The sequence below is a fragment of the Cyrtonyx montezumae genome, unplaced genomic scaffold (genome assembly GCF_038088225.1).
Source record: "Cyrtonyx montezumae isolate F1298 unplaced genomic scaffold, pur_monq_1.0 scaffold_12, whole genome shotgun sequence".
Lineage (NCBI taxonomy): Eukaryota > Metazoa > Chordata > Aves > Galliformes > Odontophoridae > Cyrtonyx > Cyrtonyx montezumae.
This window is the reverse complement of record NW_027071848.1, coordinates 22,075,310-22,094,108: the sequence shown is the minus strand read 5'-3', so window position 1 is coordinate 22,094,108 and position 18,799 is coordinate 22,075,310. Positions and strand designations below refer to the sequence as shown.

Genomic DNA, 18,799 nt, shown 5'->3' with positions numbered 1-18,799 from the left:
CGAGAAATCTCGTGTGTTAAGGTATTATGAATTATGCACAGGATTATCAGGTTAAAGGGACATTGCCAAAAAACATTACTTTACATGCACATTCACATTAAAAGCCTTATTAAGTCTGCTAACATAAGGAGGCAAGAACCTAGGAAATGTCAGGACTAATGCTATCTGTGTTATCCTAAGTCTGTCCTTCTCTCACTTGCACCGTGCCCAATTTATTTTCTCCCCAGGGGCTCCTGTCTCATTCAGTGTCCTCTGCTGGATGCTCCTCCTCCAGCTGCCCCTTCCTCAGCTCTCTCTGGGCTCACTGCACAGCCAAACATCTGCATATTTTCCACAGGAATAACAAGTGGAAATTATCTCATGTGTGGAATGTGCCCTTTGCTGGATTTAAAGCCATATTTAGTAAAAGAGCATTAAAGCCTCTCCATGTTTTGTAATTCTTTTAAATAACTGGAAAGCAATCTTGTATTAGAAGTCACAATTCCAGCTGAAGCTAAAGCACATCCATTGTGTGGGTTATTTCACCATGGATTGTTCAACTTCAGAGGTCAAAAGCGAAAAAAAAAGTGTCAAATAAAGACAAATTTTGAAAACTTTCATCTTGCTGACACGATTGGTTTTATTTATCCTGCAGCTCACATTTTCATATGTCCACCTGGTATTTTTTCAGAGGCTTTGCTGAAGAGGAGAAATGAGTCACTGGGGGTCAGATGTGACTTCCAGTCCCTATGTGAGACGCCCACTTAAGGCTGAGGTGAGCACTGCTGGCCCCATACTTTTTAGAGATTCATAGAATCATTAAGGTTGGAAAAGATCACTAAGATCATCTAGTCCAACCATCAACCTGTCACCAGCTCTCCCACCACCACCATTTCCCAACAGGGAAGCCCTGGGTGCTGTCCACACTGAGCACCAGGAGATCCATCCAGGCTGTGAGGGCCTCAGGCAGAGCAGCTGCAGCTTTCCCTCTGCTTTCATTCCCCTCCTTTATAGAGCCATGGGGCAAACAAAACATAAAGGATGAACACAAGGCTCCAGGCTTACTTTCACCCGCTAAAAAATGAAAGCTAGGCAACTGAATCATCCGCATGATTAAAATGGCCATATCCATTCACCTGAATGAAAAAACCCAGTGCCATTTGCCCCATTGTGCTGCCAGTGCTGCTTCAATTTTACTCTTCATCTCTCCCCCTGTATTTGGTTATCTGTACAGAAGCCTAATAACTTCCACACTGAATTTAGAAAAGCAGCAGCATTTGCATTCTGATTGCTCAGCCATTTAATTTTTACGCTTCAGGAGATGCCTCCAGCTCTGCCACTTGCCCTCACCCAGGAGATTGGGGGCCCTCGTCCCACTGCCATATCTCCAAATCCACTCCTGACTGGTGCCTGATCCGCACCTCTGGCTTAAAACTGCTGTCCCAGGGCAAATATCTGCCCAGCTCTTCAGAAACCCGCACTGTAAATCACATTTAATTGGAATAGGCTTTGCACAAAGCTTTGTTTAAGAAGGAGGCTGTGGTTCCAGCCTGTCTCACAGATGCATACTTTTACTAAAGGCTACTGTTTTCTACTTCAGCGTTGAATGCTTTGTTTACTTGGCTTCACCTTTAACCACATTACAGTGGAAAATAAATCCTTCCATGAGCTTACAAGTGTTTTCATAATAGAAGTCTTTAGAAGGAGCTCAGAGTTTCCTCTCTCTTAATTTTCCCACTGTTTCCGTTATCTGTAATATGCTTATGTCAAGCTCTCTTAGCAAAGCACAGCCTTTCATCTCATCTATTTTATAATGCCAAGCACTTTTTTATTTCCTTTTGAAATAATTAATGGGTTTAGAGATTTTTTTAGATCAAGCCGCAAATGTTTCTTTGCTGATAAAGATTTTAGGTCAAGAGGATATTAGTTCCTTCTCATCCCAGATGAAATTTCACACAAGCAGAGCAGTGAGAAGTGAGGATGCCATGCGACCTTTTAAAAAATGTTCACCAGAATTAACTCAGTGAGTTGGGTGCAGTAGCACTTCTTGGGACACCTGAGCTGAAGGATCTGGTGGACCTCCTTTTGGGAGCATGGAAGTTTCAGACTGGCTCAGTTCTCTTAATGAATGTTGTATTGCTTCCGTTTTACATGAGTCTATTCCTTTGGCAATAGCCTCTCAGGCAAAGACTGTCTCTTTTTTCACACACACACACACACACACACACAGTGCAAACACAGCAGGGAACCAGTGCTGCTATTGGATGGCTTAGACAGTTTCTTTGTAGAAACATGTCAGCACTTTTCTCTCCCAACATGTCTGTGACCCAGGCTATGGGAATTTAAAACATAATAATAAAAATGAAAAATAAGAACACTAGATTACATGTACTGTATCTGCTACGTACACCTCTCTTGATATATTTAATCTATATTTCAGGTTGGTTAGTAGGAAAAGGTTATTGTCAGAAAGAGTAGTAATGCACTGCAACAGGCTGCCCAGGGAGGTGGTGGAATCACTGCCCCTAGAGGTGTCCAAGAACTGTGGAGATGGTGTACTGAGGATTAGTGGTCATGGTGGGGACTGGATGATTTTAGAGGTCTTAATGATTCTATATACACGTGAGCGTGCACATTCAGGAGATACAATACATACACTCCAAAAATCCTACATGACTTCTGTTTCTTGAGCAAGTCAAGATTTGCTGGGGAAGATGATGTAGTTTATATACCAAGTGAGATAGTTGTACAAATAAATTACATATGGATTTTTACACCCACAACTTGTCTACCATTTTCTACAGCCAAAACTGAGCTACTGGAGGATATTATTTTTCCTTGCAAATGCCTCCATGTTGTATCTGCAGACCATTATGGTTTTGACAACAGCAGCATGATTGCTTCCTCTGCTGGAAGACAAGCATGGTGCTCAGAGAGACTGAAGGGCCCTCGGGTTTGATGCAGAGCAGGAGGGACATAAGGAGAAGCAGGTGTGATGCCTCAGAGCTTACACGACTGCTCCACAGGACTGCAGGGGTTTCAAAGCTGGCAGCGTTCCTCACAGAGACTAGTGGCTGGTTCTGCTTTGGAGGTGGCCTCTCTACTACTGCCAGCAAGTCTGTCTTTTCAGATAAGCTGCAATTTTCTTCACATGGCTCTTGAACATCTCCAGGTACAGTGGTTTCACCACATTCCTGGACAGCCTGTTCCAGTGCTGTATGGGAACTGTTGAATCACGGCCTGAACCACTGATTGATCACATGAAGTGAGCACTGAATCAGCTGCAAGAGCACAGGTGAAGGCAATGCACCTGTGTGGACAAAAGGGGTGAAGTCTGGCTCCACCTCTCCCAGACCCCATTTAAGGGCTGACCACCAATAGGGAAGGATCTTTGCTTGGAGATCCCTCCCATGTGGAGTTCTAGGTGAGCCTCAACTTTCAGTGACAGGTAAGTCCTTCATAATTTATCAGGTGTCCTTATACCATCTGGATAAATGTAAAAAATGTACTGTCCATCTTTGTTATTTTATGTGGGTATTATTCATTCAGTGTATTCATGCTACAAGTGCCCAACCTCTCTTTGAGATAAGCTTAACATTCAGGAAGGTGGTGGCTGCTGTGTGTGTGTGTAAAAGGACTACTGGGTTGTACAGGCATTACATGAAACAAAAGAGTCCTTGTGGGACTTCTTGATCACCGTTACAGAGCCCCTGGTGCATCGCTTTGAGTCTTGGCACCTGAGAAAGCTGGGTTGGCACTCCTAAATGGAGCTCCTGCCTCGTAGTTGTGTGTGTGAATGCTGGGAGGGTCTAGGTGAAGTCAGTGTGAAATGGTGACCTGCTATTAATCACAACAGGTTGACTCTATAAATAACAACAGCTTAATTAATAAAAAGTGTTTAACAAATCTTGTCTGTGGTCTGTTTCCTGTCTCAGTTGTCTTTGACAAAGGAAGTTTGCAACAAGGGCACTGAGCAGAGTGAAAATCAAAAGCTGTCTGATGGGCCAGGCCTCAAGAATATAGGCCATCAGCTTTCAACTAATTAAAAGATGCCATCTTAAAAGTAATCTCAAAGATTTGTAATTTCTCCAGTTTGATATCTGTCTTTCAGGCAATCCAAAGTCTCTTTTTCCTAGTTCTGTCTTGTAGCAGCATCCATCACAAAGACCTGTCAAGGCAACAGCCTGGAGGCACTTCACAGCAGCCCTCAGGTACAGTATAATCTCCCACTCTTAAATTCCCCAGAGTTTCCATTCCTTAAAAGCTCTGAAATTGGGTTGGGCATCAAGTAAGATGTTGCAAGCCTTACATGGCTTATTGCAAAGCTAGTGTAGAACATAGCGGATAGAATCCCACCTCTCTCTTCCTCCTGACTTCCAGGTGTACTTCTTAATTGATTAATGGCTTGTTTCTAGATTTATGTAGTGCTGAATAACTTCCCCTTTGTGTGGTGATATCATAGAATCATTAAGATTGGGAAAGACCATTAAGATCATGTAGTCCAAGTGTCATCCCAACCCCACCGTGTTCACTATGTCCCTCAGTACAATATCTGTGCTTGTCTTGAATATCTCTAGAACCCCATACCTCCCTGGGCAGCCCGTTCCAACACCTCACCAGTCTTCTTCCCCTTCTTATTTACAGTATCTCAGTAGAGATTAAAAAAAGAGTATTTGCTTGCAGAGCTATCACCTACAGCTATGAATGCTGTACCTGGACCATACAAGTAGACTACATTTGGTATCTAAGAATACTGTTATGTCACTTTCTGTCTGTTGGTTCCCACTACATCACTGCAGATGAGAACAAACCAGAACTAACATCACTCTAATCTTGATTAGAAATTGTTAAAATGGCTGAAGGAGAGCATCATCCTTTTACTTCCCAGGATTTCCAAGTGTGCCAATCTTTGAACAGAAGTTAACATAGGCTTGTGCTATCTCACCTTTGTGTCAGACCGGAAAAATGCAAGCTTTTTTTTCCAGTTTTGTTACCTGATACAGCAATATAGTACCTCTCGTATCTGGGACAATGAGCAGGAAGCCAGGGCATGAACTTTGTGGAGAACATCAAAATTGATCAAGTAAGGACAACTCCAGTCAGCTATACCAGAACTTTTGATTAAAAATACAGTGATTAGGAAGCTGCAATGTGAGAGTTTACGACAGAAGGCTAATTTTCAGTAAGAACAAGGAACCAACTTTGCAACTGCATATTCTATTCAAAAATTTACTTAAATCCTAAAACCTGAGGATATTTGCACTTTTACCCTTTCAAACTAGCATTTCCTCCTGCATTGTGGACATCACATCTTTTTTTCTGTCTTTATATACCACCCAATTCTGAATGCTGATGGACTGCACATCCTCACAGTTGAGAAACTAAACCAGTCTGCAACAGCTGTAGGGAAGAAGGTGTGTTTGTACAATGCCTTACACAAAATTCTAATGACACCAAACACAGTAGGTGGATACAGTTAAGGACCTTTAAGACACTCTTCTCCTTCTCCACTGTAGTTTTCCTGAGTTCAGATGGGGAAAGAGCCACAAAGGACTACTGTATTCAAAATAAGCATGCACCAGAAATTCACATCGTTACAGTAAAAGTGTTTTATGCTTTATCATCTGTTACTTCCCATGTAACTTACATTGTTCTTTGTTTTCTGTCTGCTGCTGAGAAAGTGCTTCCATAGAACCTTATTTATGAGCCTGGGATCATTTCCTAAACATACATCAAATCCATCACAGTATTTAGAAAATTTGCCTTTTTAAATTATTATTTACCAATTGTACCAGACTTCATGCTTATCAACATTACATTTCATGAGCAATTTTATTGCCTGGTTAATTCAGTCTCGTTATACACTTCTGCAGCTCTTCACACCTTTTGTTTTTGCTAGCTTGAATGGCTTGGTTGTGTCAGTAAGCTCTGTCTCCAGCTTCTCAAGTCTATTTCCACAACATTTATCAATATATTGAGCAACACAGAAGTAGTTTTCAATATAACTTCATTTTAAATCTTTTAATGATTCATAATTGTTGTCTGTTTCACACAATTTCTTTATGGACATTTAATGTGAAACACAGCTGAAAGCCTTTTGAAAATTCAGGCAAATTCTAATAGCATCCTCACATGCATACTCAGATTCTTCCACAGACCTGTAACAGATTTGCAAAGTATGTCATTTTTTTCAAAAAGTCAAGTGACTTATTGTTATTCCCTATCCAATGCATCTATTCTTTTATTATGTACTTTGTCAGTCAGCAAGTTCCAACTGTCAGTTCTGTTGGTACTCTCAAGAATCCTCACATGTGTTGTGTTTTTTTCTCCTCATTCTTTAAACTGTTTTTGCCATGTTTTTTTTTTTCCAATGGTACTAAGGCACTTCTAAGCAAAACCAGATATTTCAGAAATCCTTGGAAAATGCTGAATGGCCTTGGTGAAATGAACAGCTACTAGCAATTTATCAGTTTGTTTTAAAGAGCCATTTATTAATACTTCAGTTTCAGCTAGGTCCTCTGATAAAGACTGTGCCAAACAATGTTATTGAATGCAAGTTTTTCTTATGTCTTTAATGGCAGTACCAGATAAAAATGTAGTATATATTCTGGTTTATCCTCCTTGCAGGGTTCCCTACACTGTGGCTACCTAGTCATCCTAACCCCCTGACAGCTGACAGGAGTGTGCTGAGAGTGAGGAACAGAAATTCAGATCACAGCAAATCATGGAGAGAGAGAGAATATTACTCCCATACAACATATGAAACTAAGTCAGTGCTGGCAGTTGTAATATCCAGACCTCCTTCAAGTGACAAACATTCTTTTGGATTTGTTTGTTTTAAATAAAAAAAAAATATACAATGACTTTTTAAAATTATTTTTATTTTATACAATTTTTTTTTCCTTAATTAAAGCCTTACTAGGCTTCCCACTACAAGGCAAATACTTTGATAGAAGGCTTTGCAGAAGGAGTGGAGCTAAAGATGACTCAATCATCTTAAGTAAACGATTCTGTGGAGGATAAGTAAATTACTCTATTAGATGAACACTTTCCTGTGCAACTTACTTAGTGAACCTGCTTTAGCTGGAGGTTGGACCAAGAGATATCCAGAGGTCCCTTCCAACCCCTGTGACTCTGTGATCTCTCTAAGCTACTTGAAAACAGAAAACATGAAGTTGAAGCCAAGCAAATGCAGACGAACAGTGAAGCCTTCCTAACTTTTAATGATGTTTACTGACCACAGTGAAGAATTAAAACACAGAGACTTTAGATTAGATTTCTTGTTCTTGTTTGTAAGATACGGCATCATAACTCAGAATTTAGTAGGCTTATTCCTGCTATAACTGGTAAAGTTACCTTACTCCTTTTTTGCACATCCAGTTAGTGATCATGGTTAGTTTCCTCAGCTTCTGAACGTGCTATTATGAAAAAGTGTGTTAATTAATATCTCATCCGTATCAACGTAACACTAGCACTAATGCAGTAAAAAATCATCTTCCATGCATAAGTATGCTCCTACCTCCAAACTTCATATAAACAACAGGACTTTGATGCTCTATAAACCCTGGAAAGTTCAAATATTTGCAAACAAGTATCTGATAGGAAGTCTGTGCTGTAACTTTTTGATGCTAACCACTGGAAAATGCAGTTTTTTGCAGATGCAAATACAAAAACGTGGAATAAAATAATAATACAAAATCATAGCAGGGTTTTAGATGAAGGGTTTTAGACAAAGGCTGAGAAAGGAAGAGCAGAATGAAAATGGTGAATCAGCTCTACAAAGCTTAGGTCTCATCTCACTTGGGGTCATCTCTGCAGGGAAACAGAAAGCCATTGCTCTTTCAGTCTAATTATGCTGCTACAGTTATGAATTATTATGTTTCCAAAGCAGTGCATCAGGAGTAATTCCACTGAAACCAATGGCATAAGGAATAATCAATTCACCATACAGTGTGGTCTCTGGACACTCTCTTTTCCTAGGAAAAATAATGGAAATAAATATATGATGGACATAAATCCAGTATTAATAAGCCAGAATGACTAATACAATTATCTGCTTATGTTTAAAGCACTCTGTTTAGAAAAGAGAAAGGAAATTTGCTGAAATTCATTATCTTTGTTGACTTACTCCCAATGTTTAGAATTTACTAGCTGTTTTCATTTGCTAGCACAGGGATACACTGAGCATGCCAAACATCAGCAGGGGTCTGGTGCCCTCTTATGTTTAATGTAAGCAACTTCAATGATGACAAGTCCTCACATCTTAATCGGAGACCACTTGTGATGGCTTCTCATGTTACAAATCAATGAGAAAGGACATGTCAATTTAGATAACTACTTAATGCTTCAGAAAGGTTAATAACTACTTTCAGGCAATGACCATGGAGTACCAAGGAGATCCATGTACACCCTACACACCTTCCCCCTCAGGTCTTACTGAGATAGTCTAGCCTTGCTGAACTGACCATGTGTGACACAAACCTGATCCAGGTTTCTATTTTTTAGACCAGATAGATGAGGTTAAATCAATTGCAGACAAGAACAGACAAAAATATCTGTGTATAATCACTGAGAAAAATTACAGAATTAGCAGATCTTAGAATCTCAGAGATGAAGACCAGTCTACCTAATGTTACCTTCTGGGAATGTCATCCCAAGTGTCAGTTAACAACCAGGTACTCACCCTAAGAGTACAGAAGCTTAAAAACAAACAAACAAAAAGTTCTCAACGTCGGAAATATTAAGACAGTGTATTCTTATTTCCTTTATTTTGATATTACAGTGACATTCTCCTCACTAGGTACTTCTTTGCCCAGATAACACTGCAGTATGTTATTTTTCTTCTCGTGCAAGGATTTCTATCCTCCTTGTTCTTCTAAAAACTAAACAGATTCCTCCATTGGTCTTCTCAGGGAATTAAACAAATTTCATAAGAAGTACTTTGTTAGTTTAATTTCCCTATTAGAATAAAAAAGGTATACAGTTTAAATACCTGTTTAAAACTCTTTGCACTTACATAAGTCACCATATTATTTTACCAATTACTCAGATGAAAACATCTGCAAGGCATTTGTGTGCTTTTGTTTGTAATACATGAGTTAGAGCATGAAAAAGATGCCCTGCTGAAATAGTAATGTATAAAGACAACATGGAATCTTAGATTCCATTTTAATAAGGTATTTAATCATTTCTGATAACACCATAGTTAGAGGAGTTGAGTAATCGACTGAAATTATACGTTTTGACATTAATAAAGAAATAAAGTGCAAAACCTTTCACAATGGTAAATTCAGAATTTATTTTAACAAATTATGCTATTGTGCAATTTTTCCAGAGATCAGTTTCAGATGATATATAAGAAGACCCTCACAGATTAAGAAAGTGCATAAATCTGTATCATTTTCATAGTTTGGCCACAGACACAAAAGTGGAAAAGGAGTTTGAGAATCTCATGCCATTTACATCCCTTCTTATCACAGTTACCCAACCTCCAAATGTAAGGCTTATTTTGGCTCCGTGGCCAATCTCAGTAAATTCAGACAAAATGGGATGAATATTCCTCATTTCTAGGTGCTGCAAAAGCCCACATAAAAACATCCACACAGAAAACAGAAATGCATATAATCAACTTATTTGTCAATATCCAGAAGTGCTCAACTGCTCCATAGAATGCAGAAGAGTGTTCCCAGGAAGCTTATAGTTTTGCTTCAAACAAAGAGAAAATAAATAAGGATGAGATGGGATGTGGAAGAATAAATGTGCTTGGACCCCTTTACAGCATCAATACATGCTCAAATATACTTAATTATATTATTATTTTTAAAAATAATTTCACCTTCTGTAGGTGAGAAATAGCTACATTGCACAAAGAGCAGAGATCCCTGAGCTAGTGATGACTTAGAAAATCCACACAACACACTTCTACGCTATGTGGACCTATCTGCTGAGGTCTAGAGGAAGAACTGCTACCTTTTCAGCTAATAAACATTGCTTCTTAGCTGAAATTCAATACCTTGCAAATGATGGATCATATTTGCTAGTGTATAACCCTGAAGTCCTAGTTCTAGGGCTGGCACAAGGGCAGACAGGTGAAATCTGCCTTTTTTTATTGTTGATCCAGCCAACAGCAAAGCATTTGTATCACAGAATCATAGAATGGCTTGGGTTGAAAGGGACCTTAAAGAGCATCTGGTTTCAAAACACCTGCCATGGGCAGGGATGTCCATATAGTGCATATATCTCAAGTAGTGCTGAAATCAAGGCATGAGGCTGCACAGCTGAATTGCTTCACAAAGAAAATCTATGAGTCTTTTACAACTTTCCCATCTGCTAACCCAGAAATATTGGGATCTTAGATTGAAACCTGACAAATTAAGATGCATTTGCTTTAAATGATATACACAGACACAGATATCTTCAGAATTAATACATTTCCCTTATTCTTTCCCGAGGAATTAGAAAGAAAAAAGAACTGCCTTTGGTAATTAGCATTACCTTCCTAATGGTAATTAGCATTAAATTAGGGTCACACATTCCACTGTGCGGAAACAGGAGAAATCCTCCCAAAGGTTTTGAAAACCCACTACATAAACACGGAATGTGGGACCATGGTTTTAGAGAGGTGCTTGATGGCTCACTCTAAGGCTGGTAAAGCCATTTTTCCCAGTTCCCTTCCTATACCCATTTCCCTCTATGCTGTAAAGTGAGCTAACAAAATCTCATAGGAACATGTAAAGAAAATCGGACCACTCTGGAATGGGAGTGGAAAGAGATATACTGTACCAGTGAAATAATCAGAAAATTAAGATGATTACACAGTTTGGGTTTGGAATTGCATGTGAAGAAACTACTGTGCCTTTGTAGTAAGCTAAAAAGCACTGGTTTTTTTCTTCAGAACAGAGTTTAGAGACATCTGTTAAGCTAAAGGATAAGGCCTTCAAAAGGAAGAAAATCAAGGCATTAATGGAGTTGTCTCTTTGGGGCAGTGAAAGTCTAAGTGCAGAATATAATACAGTGAAGAAAAATATCCCAAATCAAAACAACTGCTAACTGGCTGAGCTTCAATAACACTGAGAGGAAATAATGTCTCCCAGGCTCCTAATGCTGTTTAAGAGTTTCCTAGCAAATTCTGCTTTCTTTACAATGAGGAACTTAAAACTTCAATATATTCCACTGTGAAATCTCATTGCATAGAAAAGTCATCTTGATAATAAATCAAATTAGACTAAGAACAGACATAGTTAAGAGTTAGTATTTGGCTGCTGTGCACATACTTTTAATTTAGTTTGACAAGCCTGATGCCATTTTAACTGTAGCTTATTACAGGCTTGACTGCTTCAGCTGAAAGTGAAAACTCTGACTTCATTGCAGATATTATTAGCCACTCAAGGCAGATATCAGTGTCAGCACTGACACCAGCATCCAGCAGCATCTTATTCAACATCATAACACATCTCTGTATTCAGAGCTGGGCAGTTTCAGTACAAAGATTGAAAACAAACAAACAAACAAAAAAAAAAAAAACCCTGAAAAAATGTTAACATGAGGTGTTTGGCTAGCAGAAAATTTAAATACTTCCCTTGGATCAGTTCTGGCCTTCTTTTAACAACGTTCACATAGGCCATGTATTTGAGCACCAACATGAAGCTCTATATACCAATGATGATTAAAAATAAAGACACTTATTTTCCAGTTTCCAGCAACAAAAGGAAAAGCCATCATTGCATTACTAAAATGATTAACAGCTCAAGACCAAGTACTTCACCAGGACTGCAGCAAGGACAAATTCTTCTCCCTAGAGTTTGGAGCACAATATTCTACTCTTGTCTAAGGAAACACAAGCTACAGAAAACTCAAGGAAATGTGATCATAGGTCTTACACATCATACAGCCATTGCCATGGTAGTTGTGGGAATCCATCAACTTAAGGGTACAAACTTTTGCACTTGCTGAGCTCCGATTTCTGCAATATAGATTGCTCCACTCTTCATATCCACATCTACAAGGTGTGGCTTGGTTTCATCTGCCAGCTGGATTGTGCTGACTATAGCACAGTCCCCAATTTCACCGACTGGTGGTGCTGCCAAGATTGTCAAACGGTTGATATTCAGGTGAGCTACAATCAGATACTTGTAATTGCCAGTAAATCTGTGAAAGAGAGAATGATGCACTCTGTATGACATCTCAGATTAAAACAACCACGCACTTTAAAACAAATAAAACCTCCACTTAAAGTTTTTGAATGCTACGAAGGACCTAAAACAGCAAAAGAATTAACTTATACACCTTGCTTTATATGTTGTGGCTCCCTGAGACAGATTAAATTACTACAGAAAATTCATTCATGACAGTCTTTTCTTCCTGTAAAAGCTGCAACAGCAAAGTGAAGAAAATATATGAACTTCAAAATGAAATTCCCATATTCCCATGGCCTGTTATGAAACCAGAATTCTACTGTCATATCAGGATACAGCTGTGCAGAGATTTGCATGCCATCAGGCCCAGCTCCCAGTTAAACTGGTTAACTGCTTGTCATCAGGCACTAGCTATCAACATTATTATTCACGAGAGTATACCTTTCATTTATGTAATTGCACAGTTCCAGAAGTGTTTGACAGTACCTGACAGAATAGGGTCCATCTTCTGAGAAACAGCTGCTCCAAGCTCCCAGCCATTCCCCTGTCACTTTGTCAAAAACCTGGATTCTTCTGTTGTCTCTGTCTGCAACCCATACCTATTAAGGACAAAAAATCATGGTTATTCACAAATGGAACAAATTAAACACATCAGTTTCTTGCAAAAGCAAAGTATCCTGAAGTAAGAACAGAAGTACACCTAGGAAAAATGTACCTTCACATTCAAAGCTGAATAAGTAGGTATGACATCCAAACAAACCTTCCACATACAGCAATCATGTTTAAAGTACTTTAGCACTTTTGTAGCTGTGACATTACTCAGCAGTATATACCTCCTGTGAGGACATATGCACACCTACTAAACTCTAGAGACACTGGTCTGTCTCTTGCTAAACATGTGTTTTTCAGCAGTATTATCTGATATATGATGACTGCATCTGTAGGTACCACTACAGTTCACACTATACAAATATCGAGCAACCTCAACACTGTGACATTTCCAGTACGTTTTGCCTCATCAGTTTTGTGGAGCTTATCTCTGTTCACCCTGTGCTGAGTTCACAAACACACTCAGGATGCAATACCACTCGTCAGTTCCACTGAAAGCCTCACATTTTCTAGATTCATGAGCATTTTGGCTGTTGATAACTTGTCTGTCAGATAAGTAAGCTGCACCACTTTTCTGGGATTATCACCCTAAAGGGAGAAATAAACAAGTTTACCTGGGATCCTTCATCACTACTTTTAAATGAAACACTGCTACAGCATTCTCTTAGATTTCTTAGGAATTGACAATAGTTTCTAACCGAAGCTGATGACCAACACCGCTTTGGCACTGAGATCTTAGCCAATCATAATTGCTGTCTGTGACTGTATATACTCACTGTTCCCCTTCAACAGAAAGTAGCTATATCTTTCCTCTTCTCCCTCCCACCCTCCCAGTTTTGGCAGATAAGTTATTTCTATAATCATTTCTTATCCTGGTTCAGACAGTATCTGCAGAGTTAGCTGAAAACAGTGACTGAAGATGTAGCCAAGTGATCTTATTTTCCCTTAAAAGTGTTAAGAACTGCAAGGCAAAAGACAGATCATGATTAACATCTGGAAGAAGTAGAATCTTGAATGCCCTGAGGTGTATGTGTAGAAGAGGACAGAAGTTCACAGCCTAGCCAGAGCCTTACCATTCCCTTAAGCTTATCTCGAATTTACAAATATGAAACTAAAGTCCTCTGAAGAAATGTCAGTGTTTGGGCAGGTATCTATTACAGAACAAAGTTCTCCTATGCTCCCACAGAGACAACCTGTTAGAAACTGTATAAGAAACACCGCCAACATCCATGCAACAACAGACAGTAGCTGGTCAGGACCCTGGCACCAACACTGAAGTCACCTACTTCAGTAGGATCCTCAATATAAAACTTTGGCTCGTGACTGCTATCACACTGAAAACTGTAAGCCACGTGTCAGGGAAAAAAAATACAATTTTCTCATTGTTCACATTCATTTTCCATCAGTTGTTCATAGGGAAAAAAAATTCTCCTTTTATTCTTTACCCGTCCAAAAGGATCCACTGTTACACTGTGAGGGATCCTGAACTGGCCGATACCGGTTCCATTTTCTCCACTCAGCCATATCTCTTTATAATCTGAACAGTAGGCACCATGTAAAATAAAAGCAAAAAATAGAGTGAGAAAACAAATAAAATAACTTCTGTTTAAAGTCCTTCCCTTATAAAGTTATTTTTAGTCTTCCATAAAAGAAAGAATTTCTAAACCCAGAATTCAAAACACAGCACTGCTGATATGTAAAACTAAGAAATGCTGCAGCTACTGCAGTGACTACTAAATTGTAATTAGTTTCAGCATCATAGTTACAGAAATGCAGCTACTAGTGCACATGAGCCATAGTCAAGGCTCTGTTAAGCACTGTATTAAATATAAATGAAAATAAAGAAGCAGCCCTATGATTATCTTACTTGTTTGCTTACTACATTCATGTTTTATATTTGTTAATTGTCAGTTTCAAGTCTATTCTGAATTTTAATAATTTATTATTTTGCACACTGAATGTCACCTGACTGCTTTATGAAGTGGATGGTGTAGTGCAAAGGAGAAACTGTAATGCCTCAATTTTTCCCAATTGCAGATGGGCACAGACTCCCAGCTCATCGTCCTAACCAACACTGATCATCTGCTGGAGAATATGAGTAAGTTAATCAGAATGGGAGAATAAAAGCATCTGGATCAGGCTGTCTCTAAAAGTAGAACTGTTCCTGACAACAAATCAAAACTTGGAGTTAGATCAGGTTGGTGATATCAAATTCCGAGCACCTCCACAGGCTGAGGCTGCAAAAGCTCTCTGGACAAACTAGTCACTGACTGATCCCCATGACCTTGAACCTTACTCTCCCAAGATCAAACCAGAATCCCACTCTTTTGCAACTTTTGGCCATTGTTTCTCATTCTTCACAGACAACATTCAGGAAATGTATTCCACTATATCCTCCCGTTAGTAACTTGCAGTCAGGGATAAGAACCCATCTTAGCCTTGGTCCCTAAAGTCTGAACAAATTAACTTTCTCAGCTTCTTGTCATAAATGATTAGGAGAATAGTTTCTACTAAAGGAGTCTTCAAACAAATTTTAAGCAGCTGCTCAGCCTAGTCCCCACTTAATACTATTCTCAAGTTATTTAAAATCCAATTTTTAATTGCCACCTGATGCAGAAGATTATTTTTCCATACCTTCAGAAAGTTTGAGCAATCTGTTATTCATTCCTCCATCTCCATCCACAATATACATCTCTCCACTTTCCTCTACAAAGACCTCTGCTGGCTGATCAAATTGTAGGGGATTCAAGCTTGAACCAGCATTACCTGGCGTGCCCAGCACCTGCAGAAGTTTCCCGGAAGGGCTGTACTGTTTCACAGTGTGCCCATATTTCCCTGAAGAAAGATATTTAAAAAAAAAGAAAAGGGCAAAAATATCTTAAAATGAGAAGCATTACAATTGTTTATGAAAATTAAAAAGTCTGAGGCCTTCAAGTGAGATTGAAACAGGTAAAATTCTACAATGACTGTGGGTTGGCGAGTCCATAGGCTACAGCAGCACTTATGCATCTTATTAGGGTGACCAATCATAGGTCAAAAGACAAGCCTCACAGCCACAAGGTATTTTTTAGTTCTGATTCTTTTCCTTTGCCAAAAAAAAGTGCTTGCTACAAACAGACACACAGGACTACTCAGGAACTTTCAGAGTATTTTTTACAGAACCAGACTAGTTTGTTCAAAGCAAGAATAACACAAATCTGTTTCAGTTATCTGAAAGCTCTATTTGAATAAACAAGTTTTTTAAATAATTTATGCATGGTTTGCATTTTCTTCCCTGCTTAATCCTTCCCATATCTCCACTGTGCTTACCTGATCCAACATCTGTGATCCATACTGAACTATCTGTTGCAGTGTTTAATACAAAGATACCATGAGGCATTTCAACTGTGTCATTCCAGGAGTAAAGAAAATAGCCTTCTTTTGAGAATACAAGCACCTTTGGTATATCATCTCCCCTCTGAAAAAGCAACAAAAATCTATTAATAAAACATATGAACCAAGTTATGACACTTCTGAAAATTCCTCTTTGTAAATTTTTTTCGATGTATCATGAATCACGAAGGTCACTTGTCTGGTAGTTTTCATTATTTCCAGCTAGAGAGAAGGGTCCAAATTTAGCAAGTAAAACCTGCCACTCGTTCTAGACTTTCAACTTAAATCACACAGAGATCAATTTTCAGACCAGCCAAGCTCCTGCCTTTTGAACTGTGCTTTTAAGTAGTCGATAAAAAATGCACAAGTAAAATGCAAGTATATTACAAGCACAAAAAGCCTAACTGCATAGTTACCTGCATAGTACTCAATTACTCACATTGTGCTCCATAATTAAATCCCAACAATTTCTACAGAGAGCTCATCTTAGCCATGGATCTAAAGATACAAATGCATGGCACAAAATAACACACATAACTGAATTCCAATTTTCGAAACCATGTGGTTTTGATTTCATAAGACAAAGGCTGGAAGTGGAAGGGGACCAGTCACCTACAGCAGAACTGTAAGTTCATACCAGAGAAATGTTATGCTTTTTTTTTTTTAAAGCACAAGTAAGTATGCTTCCAGAACTGTTTTCAAAATTGATCAATATCCTTATACTGTCACTAATTATAATACAATAATTATTTTATATACTTCACAGGTTTAGTTGTTATATTAAAATTACTGGAAAGTACGTAGGATGCTTCAAAAGTAATGCCTCCTGCATTCTCTGGGCTCATAACCTCAAAAGGTAGACAGGATGTTGGTGGTATGGCAGTAGGGGTTGAACCTTCCCAATAATCTTTTGTTCCATTTCGCTGCTGCAAAATATTATATTACAATATAATATTTTTTTAAAATAAAGCAGGAACTTTGAAGGCAAAAATGCAGTAGGTTAACATGAAGAGAAATCTAGCATTCTCACTCACTTGTCCCACATAGACCAAACCATGAAGAGAATCAACAGCAACACAAAATGTCTGGCCACTGAAGTACTCTGGAATTTTAGGCCAGCTTATGTCCAACTTGTACAATTGTTGCTGTCCACCTCCCTCCCAAGAAGAGAAGTAATCAAATCCTTTTAACATCTGAAAATACAAAAATATGTATGTTAGCAGTTAAGATTCCATGACAGAAGGATGTTTGCTTATGTCCAGTTTCAACAAATACGAAGATTAGAATAATTAGCAATAGAAAGTAACTCACACTGAAGTATCATAAGCAGATTTAAATGAAGCACAGAATCATTAAGGATGGAAAAGACCTCTAAGGTCATCCAGTGCAACCCCCAAACCGGCCACTAACTACGTCCCTCAATGACACATCTCCAGAGTTCTTAAACACCTCCAGGCACAGTGACCACCCTCTGGGCAGCCTGTATCAATGCTCAACTGATGTCTTTCCTCATATCCAACCTGAATTATTCGGGTTAGAAAGGTAAATAGAAGCAAGTCCGTAGCCATGCTTTTATACAGCATACAGGAGAATTCTGATGAACTGGAAATGAGGCAACAAAGCCATTCAAGTTGAGCTCTGGAATCAGAGAGCAAAAAGAAAACAAAGAAACAGAGAAAAAGCACAAATGAATAAGGAAAATGTGTTAGAAATGAGGAAGCTTAAGACTGTAAGAACAGCAAAGCTCAAGGCAATGGATATGTTTCGAAATGTAACAGATAAAAGACTGCTTCTTGGTGGCCTTTTCGCAGGTGAGGGGTGGAAGAAAAGTGTCAGTATAGGATGGAGATCTGCACATGGGACATGGAAGGGTCAGGGCAGAGCCATAAAGAGGCAAAGCGATGGTCGCTGCGACTAACGTCTTAACACTGCTTCTGTTAACTCCCACGGCTAGAACAGGGGTTACGCTCAGCAAATGGAGCTGGGAACAGTATAAGAGCACAATAACATAAAGGAAACATCTGGAGAAGCGGAGCTGGGAGGAAGCGCAGGCTCCGTCACTTCGCAGTCAGTAATCACTCTCTTAAAAGCAGCACTCATTTGGAATTCCCTAACAAAGCATCACCCGGCTACGCATTTATCTCACAACAGCTGCAGTCACGAATACAACCAGCCCTAAAGCGGGAAAGGCGAGGAAAGGAGCCGGACAAAAGGGGATAAAACAAAACAAAACAAAACACCTCCCTCCTCCCATCCGGCTGAAGGAAGACGGCCAAACCCCGATCCCACAGCCGCCCCCTCCCCACCTGGGAGCCCCAGCCGAGGCCGAGCAGCGCCAGCAGGGAGCCCACCATCACCAGCTGCGGCCCCGCCGCCTGCTTCCGCCTCATGGAGGCCGGGCGGGCCGCGTTGCCATGGCAGCCACGTGACAGCCCCGCCCAGGCCTGAAGGGGCCGCGGGGCGGGGGGGAACCTCTACACACTGGGTTGTCTCGAATGGTGCCTGCTTCCCGCCTAGCGGCTGTACGGCGAAGAAAAGGCCGAATTGCTCTGCGGAAGAACTCAGAGTTTCAAGAAGACGCTCTGGAGCTGGAAAAGCTTCGAGCTCGGCTCTCAGCTTCACCATTTTGTTTAGGCACCGCTGAGGGCGACCGAAATGGGAAAGGGGCCTTCGAGCAGCGCTGCGACGTCATAACTATGCGCTCG

At 39.7% G+C, this 18,799-nt stretch overlaps 1 protein-coding gene across 1 annotated transcript in view; it reads right to left on the bottom strand.

Moving 5' to 3' along the window:
* NHLRC3 (NHL repeat containing 3) overlaps positions 1 to 18,479 on the bottom strand; it is a 181,247-nt gene extending 162,768 nt beyond the window's left edge. The window contains exons 1-7 of the mRNA XM_065730300.1: positions 18,401 to 18,479; positions 17,129 to 17,287; positions 16,032 to 16,179; positions 15,357 to 15,557; positions 14,168 to 14,259; positions 12,600 to 12,712; positions 10,295 to 12,126 (exon numbers count right to left, since the gene is read on the bottom strand). Coding sequence (XP_065586372.1) covers positions 11,898 to 12,126; positions 12,600 to 12,712; positions 14,168 to 14,259; positions 15,357 to 15,557; positions 16,032 to 16,179; positions 17,129 to 17,287; positions 18,401 to 18,448 — 990 coding nt within the window. The 5' untranslated portion in view covers positions 18,449 to 18,479 and the 3' untranslated portion in view covers positions 10,295 to 11,897. The remainder of the gene's footprint in view (positions 1 to 10,294; positions 12,127 to 12,599; positions 12,713 to 14,167; positions 14,260 to 15,356; positions 15,558 to 16,031; positions 16,180 to 17,128; positions 17,288 to 18,400) is intronic.
* Positions 18,480 to 18,799: the final 320 nt, after the last annotated feature.